This window comes from Peromyscus californicus, unplaced genomic scaffold (assembly GCF_007827085.1).
Source record: "Peromyscus californicus insignis strain IS unplaced genomic scaffold, ASM782708v3 Scaffold_20__1_contigs__length_68692818, whole genome shotgun sequence".
NCBI lineage: Eukaryota > Metazoa > Chordata > Mammalia > Rodentia > Cricetidae > Peromyscus > Peromyscus californicus.
The window spans coordinates 45251770-45259383 of record NW_026294503.1 but is presented as its reverse complement, the minus strand read 5'-3'; the positions used below and the strand labels follow the sequence as shown (position 1 = coordinate 45259383).

General features: G+C 55.2%; 1 protein-coding gene across 1 annotated transcript in view; it reads right to left on the bottom strand.

Moving 5' to 3' along the window:
* Positions 1 to 320: 320 nt before the first annotated feature.
* The window catches only part of Cacna1i (calcium voltage-gated channel subunit alpha1 I), a 116619-nt gene continuing 109325 nt past the window's right edge, over positions 321 to 7614 (bottom strand). Inside the window, 3 exon segments of the mRNA XM_052748386.1 lie at positions 321 to 3916; positions 5123 to 5319; positions 7122 to 7287. Coding sequence (XP_052604346.1) covers positions 3269 to 3916; positions 5123 to 5319; positions 7122 to 7287 — 1011 coding nt within the window. The 3' untranslated portion in view covers positions 321 to 3268.

The following is a 7614-nucleotide window of genomic DNA, read 5'->3' as shown; positions in this document are numbered from 1 at the left end:
CTTTCGCTCTTAAGCCCATTTGAGTTGGGTTTTTGCGCTTTGCAGTCATGAGTCCTCATAATACCACTTCTATGAATTCAGGATCTGGTGACAAGGGGAAGCAGCTTGACCTCTCTCTGCCTCATTCCCAGCCCTGAAGTCCCACCCAGACCCTGATTACAAGAGAACCCTACCACAGGGTCTCTGGATCCCCAAAAACCCCAGACTCCAACAGCTGCAGCATGAAGACATCATCATTCTTCCCTTGGGGTGGAAAGGGGGACCAGCATAACCCCAACCCTGCAGGGAAGGAAGAGCAGAGACATGGAGAAAGTCCTAAATAAGTTTCTGGGGTTTTATTCAAAACAACGCTGGCTGGCGGTAGGGCTTGGTTTCTCTATTCCCGGGCCATCTGGGCCAGCAGGGACCAGCGCCTTCAGCAACTAAGAGGGAAGTTCATTCACACTGTAGAAACTGTACAGTGACCAGAAGTTAGAGTCACAGCAGCAGAGCTGGGCTGGGGGCTTTCTGGACAAGGTGGCCTCTGCCTCCTCCCAGGCTCCAGCTCTGCCCGGGACACTGATTATTGCACAATGACGAAAAGAAAAAGAAAAGTGTGTGTGTGTGTGTGTGTGTGTGTGTGTGTGTGTGTGTGTGTGTGTGTGTGTGTGTGTGTGTCTGGGTTAAACAGCAGCTTCTAAGACCCCAAGCCCTTACACAGACTGGCAAAAGGGGCTGGAGGTGAGCCGGGGAGCTCGGAACTCTAGGAGAAATATTGGGGACAAGCAGATGGGTGAGTTCTGCTCACGGTTCATCCTCCTCAGAGGGACTGCCTGGACCAGAGCAGGAGACAACAAGAAGGGCAGAGCAGACTCTATCTGGCTTCAGACCCTTCCCTAAAGATGTTGCCATGCCCTCCAGGCTCCACACCAAACCACCTGGTAAATTAACAGCTTTAGGGCATTGGTACCTGGGTTCCCGTTCTCCTCACACCCAGGCCCATGTGGATTGGGGGAGTTTGTGCTTTGGTGATGGACAGGCTTGACCTGAGGCCACAGCCCCAAGCCACAGTGTTAAAGAAGGGTCGCCCAACCAATCCTTGCCCATTACAACTCATCTTACCAGCCGCTCACAACTTTCCTGGTCCCTAATTCCCCATTCACAGGCAAAAGACCAAATACCTGGGATTGGTCCTAGGGAAATCCACCCCAGGTCGTTTGTGTGCTTCTGGGCTCAGCTAATCATTCTCTCTAGATGCCCGGTTGTACCCAGCTACAGCCCTTGCTTATTAAACCTTGCTCATTTCCCTAAAACACCCTTCAACATGTCTGCTTGCTCTGGGGTCACACAGCCCACCGTAAAGGTACAGATGCCTGAACATCTCTGCCCAGCCTCAGAACCATGAAAGAGAGAAAGCTGACTGTGAAGAGCAGCATACACACACACACACACACACACACACACACACACACACACACACACACACACACACGGCACCCTGAAGATTTAGCTAGATGACTAACACTGAACCCAGAGAGCAGAGGGTGCTAGATGCTATCAGATAACACAACTATAAAGCCTGAAGACCATGGGCCATAGGCCAACCCTCTCTACACAACAGCCAACTCTTTCCTGGGCCCTTGGAGTCACCCTCCCTTCAACCATGATTGTGTGTGCACAGTCCAGATGTTCAGGCTAGTGCCCTTCACAGGTAACCCAGGCCTTTTGCAGCCAGGGCTGCATGGCTGTTTCACTTACTCAGAGCCTCAGTTTACCATGTGTAAAGCGGGTTTAACAACCACTTTCCCACTCCTCACCCCTAAGAAGGGCTTTGCAGGCAGCACCCCTCAACATTTCTTTCCTCCTCGCTCCCTCACAGTGTCCTGACCCCAGGGTCCCTGTGCCAGAAGGGAGTACCTCAGAGCCTACCAACACTAGCCTGGCTAGAAGCCCACTTCTGTGAAATCAGGATTTGGGAGCAGGGACAAGATACACACCTGCTTTTAGCAGGACCCAGGGCAACGCTTGGTGATCTGGGTGAGCATCCACATCACTGCCCTTATCAGCAGGCCACCACCAGCAGCACGCCCCACTCTTCTTCAAGCTAATTTTAAACCCATCCACTTTAGAGCTGAGCCTGTGAAAGTCACAGGCTCGATGCAAGGTATTTTTTTTTTAAATAAATGGTTAACCATTCCAATAAAAAAAACACCCATCCTGAACTCATTGTGAGACCGGGAAGCACTACCATCGTGAGACCCGACTTGCAGCTTGAAACAGCAAGACATACTCAGGAGTAAGCAGGAGTTGGAGGATGTGAATGTCCAGGTAACTGGCTGGGGGTCCTGGATGGGGAAAGGCTGGAGTCAGGCTTTAGGCAGGTACGCAGAGCCCCCTTTAGATTTGCTGTTACCCCAAATACCCCTGGGTCAGGGGTAAGGTTGCTCAGGGTGGGTTGCAAGAATTATTCCTGTTTGCTGCCTTCCTGGGGAGTTGAACTGTCCCCCAAAGTGCTCACAGAAGTCAAAACTTGACCTGCACACTGAGCCCCCTGCCCAGCCTCAGAACTGTCCTATCCCCCAACCCTGCTCTAAGAAATGACTAAACAACCCCCCCTGGTTTTTCTAAAGAGAACATCTAGCTGGTTAACTAAGAAAGTCTGTGTGTCAGAGCGTCTACAAAAGACTTCACAACACGATAGTCAGAGGGACAAGACTGATACCCCCGACATGTGGGTAGAGATTGGGGATCTTAGCAGCGTCTCTTCTTTAAAAGGGAAAAAAAGTGCACCCTGAATTGCTTCTCTTCTGTCTCCTGGGCCCTGAACTTTCTCCCAAGCTGCTCTCAACTGTGGGAGATACCCGAAACTACAGCCACCGATGCCCCAACGGGAGCGTCTGCGCTGTGCAAGCCTGTATCCTAACCAACAGACGAGACCCCTGTCTGGGCCCTGGCCTGTACCTTCAACTTTAGCACTTTCTGGAATTCATAAGCTCTCAGTAAAAAAAATAAATAAATATATGTCTGTCTCTCTCTATATATATGTATATATGTATATATCTGCATATGCACTGGAAGGGCCACGGATGGGGCCGCATCTGAGCCTCAGCTAACCCAGACCCTCCTCAGTCGTCTGCCCAGTGGCCTGGTGCTGGCTGGCCCCTATGTCACTCCCAGGTGTGGGCAAAGTATTGCTGTCTGCTCCCTGGCTCCTGAGGTAAAAGAAGGCAAGACGGGGCAAGCGGGCGGACAGCGGGTGGCAGGTCCCCCCGCAGCCCCTGTGGGCCCCTCATCTCTTCCTCTTCCTGGCAGCATCAGTTGACTCCAGCTCCCCAGGAGGCGGCTGCGGTTCAGGTGCTGAGGAGCCCAAGCCTGAGGCCAGCTGGACCTGGCCTGGTGGGTCCTTGCTGCGGTCTGCAGCCCAGGAGGGGCTCCTGGCCAGGCCGCGGGCGGAGACAGTGGCTCCAGGACGGCCAGGTCCAGATGCCAGGCTGCTGGTACTGCTGAACTTCCTGGAGGGGGTGAGGCCCGGGGGTGGCAGCGTGGGTGGTGGGCAGAAGAGAGACGTGAGCGACAAGCTGCTGAGGGTCTCGGAGTGCTCACTGCCTGCACCCCCGCCACCTGCACCCCCGCGGCCCTCCTCATCAGAGGGGTCCATGGAGTCGTGGTGGGTGCAACCCGGGCTGGTGGAGCCGCCGCTGCTGTGGCTGCGCTGATGGGCCCGCAGTCCACGCAGACTAAACAGGCCGCGGCCCCGCAGGCTGAGGCGGCGCCGGGTGGCGGGTGACAGGCCGGCACGTGGCCCTGACAACTGGACTGGTGGTCCCAGGGCACGCCGGGGACTGTCGCTCAGTGTCAGACTGTCCTCCAATGTGGTCTGCAGGCTGCCCGCTGAGCTGCTAGGGCTGGCATCCAGTGATGTGTCGCTCACAGTAGCCTGCAGGGAGGTAAGAAGGGATGAGGCTCCCTGTATCATCTCCTTTCCCTGGTCCTTAGTGGACAGTCTGATGATGGGGCCCAGGTTACTTCCCTTCTCAGCATATCCAGGATCCCACAGCATCCCCTCTGCCACATGGGCAATCCCTGGGATCTCTCAGGGCACCTACTGTAGATGCCTCACACGGGGTCCCGGTCCTCTCTGGACAGCCTGAGCCATCTTTCCTAGTCCCGATGTCAATGTCAAGCCCTTCCCTAACATAGTTCCCAGCTGGCTCTCATCCACCCACATCTCCAGCCTTACTTCTCTACCACCCTGTCCCTTGTTCACAAGTTCTTCTACCTGATCCCCCATGGCCCTGCCCCATCCCAGCTGCCCCATCCCAGCTGCCCCATCCCAGCTGCCCCATCCCATGCTCCCATCCTCTCTTCTAGGTAAGCCTTTCCTTGCTATCTCAGCCATGTCTCACCTCCCCACAGATTATACTCCCAGCATGCATTTGCTCTGCCATCTCTCCTTCTGCAATACACACACACACGCACGCACGCACGCACGCACGCACACACGCACGCGCGCACGCACACACACTTTAAACCTGAACTGCCCTCCATGGGAGACAAGGAGTCAGGGTCCACCACCTGCTGCAGAGCTCAGCCTGGAGAAACTGGAGATTAACCATGTCTGACTAAGTGATTACTAGGAAGCCTCCCCTGTCGTATAGGATTACACATGCCGCCCCCACAAAGGTGCTGGCGGACTTTTGTTTCATGCTCCAGAGGCCCTCTGTGCTCAGCTGGCATGGGGGCTGTGGCTCCAGCCATCCTGATACTGGAGACCATACAGCCAAGACTCCCCCTTTCCCAACCTGACCCTCTGGAACCAAGCAATCTGTAGTCTACAAGCAGTCTAGCAATGACACTCTACCACCCACCAAGAACACTCGAGGCATGGTCCCTGACCCCAGCACTGTGTCACCCCACAAGGCCTCCCCAGTGCTACCCTCTCCCTCATCTCAAACTAGGGCCCTGTGTCAGCTGACTGACCAGCTGGGTGCTCCTCAGGGGCTGGTCTTGCAAGTGTTCATCTTTGGTGCCACCTCTCAAGTCTCAACTGCCGTGGCTGTCTGTGTTCAGTGCCTTCCCTTCCCCTCCCCACCTGCCATCCGTGGCTCCAGGACACACTTCAGAGTCCTGGATGTGCCTGTACCTGACGCAAGAGGGTGCAGTTGACACTTGGTGACCTCAGGGATGCCCAGGAGCCCTGAAGGGCGATCTTGGGCAGGGTCCCCGCACTCATGCCCGGTTCCTGTCCCTTCTGGCTGGCAGACACAGCAGGGTGGAAGAACTCAGCAGGCATCTGCAGGAGAGGGCTGGAGGCATCTGGGGAGAAAGGGCTCGGCGGTGCTGCAGGGGAGGAAGAGGAGGTGCTGGGAACAGCCCAGGAGGTGGGTACAGAGCAGCAGCCCTCACTTGGGTTACTTAACACTGGCTGTGAGACTCTGGGCAGGTCTCCAACTTAGAGCCTCGGTTTCTTTGCTGTGAGAGCAAGAAATGCTTCTGGTGCAGTTCCTGGAAGGCCTGGCTCCGAGCAGAAGGCTGCTTCCAGAGCCCAGCAGACCGGACTCCAGGCCTGACTCCTGGGCCTTGGTCCCTCTGGAAATGGGGATAGATACCCATCCAGTAGAGGCGGCATTGTCGACACTGTCAACTTGACAAGCTCTAGAGTCAGCAAGGAGAGGTGCTCTGAGCATGTCTATGAGGAAGTTTCTAGATTGGGTTGGGGTGGAGAAGACCCACCCTAACTGTGGGCGGTCCCATCCCATGGGCTGGGTCCTGGACTGAACACGGAGGAGAAAACGAGCTGAACACCAGCATGCATCTCTCTCTGCTTCCAGTCCGTGGATGCCATGTGACCCGCTGCCTCAAGCTCCTGCCGCCACGCCTTCCCCGCCATGATGGACAATAACCTTGAACTACCAGCCAAAATAAACACTTCCTTAAGTTGATTTCACCAGGCCCTTGGTCACAGCAGTGAGAACAGTAACTAACACAAGAGGAGGGCTGTGGGGATAACAGCAGGTATGGAGCACCTAGCTCAACACCGTGCACATAGTAGTTACTCAATCACTAAGACTCAGCACCCCTCGGGCCCTGACAACTCCACATGGCCTCGCCAGGCCTGAGGGCCCCTCCTGGACAATGCAGGTATCTACCAGGCCCTGCGCTGATGGTATAGAAGCTGCTGGGTGGACCTGGTCTGCCCATTGCGGATAGAAAAGGACAAGGCCAGGCTGGGGGAGCCTGAGGCAGGGCAGACTTTTGTATGCCAGGACCAGCAGCAGCTGCTCTGCCTGTGGCCCCCTCTGCATCTCATAGAATGAAGAAGGAGCACAGGGTTCAGAATACATGAATAGACACCAGGCGGCTGTGTAGGCTGCATCCTGGTAAACTGCCGAGTTACTGAAGGGATGTGAAAATAAACAGTTAAATGAACACTTCATCAGAACATGCCTGGGGTCAGACCCTGGCTCAGGTTTTGAGATCAGGAAATTCGGGGTCCTGGCACCCCAGCCATATGTCCAGTATAGGCCACTGGCTTTACAGAGGGTCCATGGAAAAGCCAGTCATCCAGATATCCCGGAAGACATCTTGGGATGAGTTTGTGGTCTTAGGGTCACTCTTGTGTTAGACTGTCTTCCTTCCTTCCACCAGCCAGTGTTGACACCCAGGCTGTTGTCATCCTCCAAGAGGGAGACAGACAAGCAAGCTCAGTCCCTTGTTATATCCCTAAACACAAACCAGGTCTTCAAGGAGGTTTGGGGTAGCGATCCTTTTATCAAATGGCCATTGAAAACACCAGTCTTCTAGTGACCTTGTGTGTATATCTGGGGGGGCAAACGCCTTTCAGATGATTGTCTACCCAAAGGCAATCATCTGTAAGCCTTCCTTCTGCTTGATAATAAGAGCGGTGTGTGGCAACCTAGTTCCCCTTTCATCACAGAACACAGGAAGCTCAGTGTGACGCTTCCTTTAGACCAGGCTTCAGCTGTCCTTAGCTCCTTTTATCACTTAACCGTATCAGGCCTCTCTAATTGTCAGAACCCCACTTGGTTCTTGGAGGGGAAAAACAAACAGATGCTTAGGACCAGGGTGCGGGGGGGGGGGGGGGGGGGCGGGGGGGGGACTGGTAAGGCTGCCGCCCTCACCTTGGCTGCTCTCGTGTTTGAGCCAGGACTGGACGGGATTGAACGGGATGGCCTCCATCTCACACAGCAGGTTCTCTGGGCCTGCAGACACCGGCGCATTGGCAAAGGAGAAAAAGCATTCGTCCAGGTCTCCTGCCTGCAAGGGTTCCGGAGGCTCCAGCTCACTCTGCAGGCAAGGGGGTGAGATGGTCAGGAAGTTGAGGGAGAGGCAGGGGGCCCCTGCATAGCTGACCCCATCCCTAGGAAGCCCTTCCTCTCACTACCCAACCAGAAGTCACCACTTTCCAGTCCTCAAGTGGAAGGTCCTGACCTCTAGGAAGCCCTCTTGGACGCCCCCAGGCAGCCATGGCTCCCCTGCCCCTTCCTTCCTGACTCTAACTGCCTTGAGACAGCACCCCGTCTTCTTCATATCTATAATCAAAGGCTAATTCAATGTAGCAGTCACTTGGGTGAAGGCCTCAGAGCAGCACAGCCCCTCCCTTTGCCGGGACTC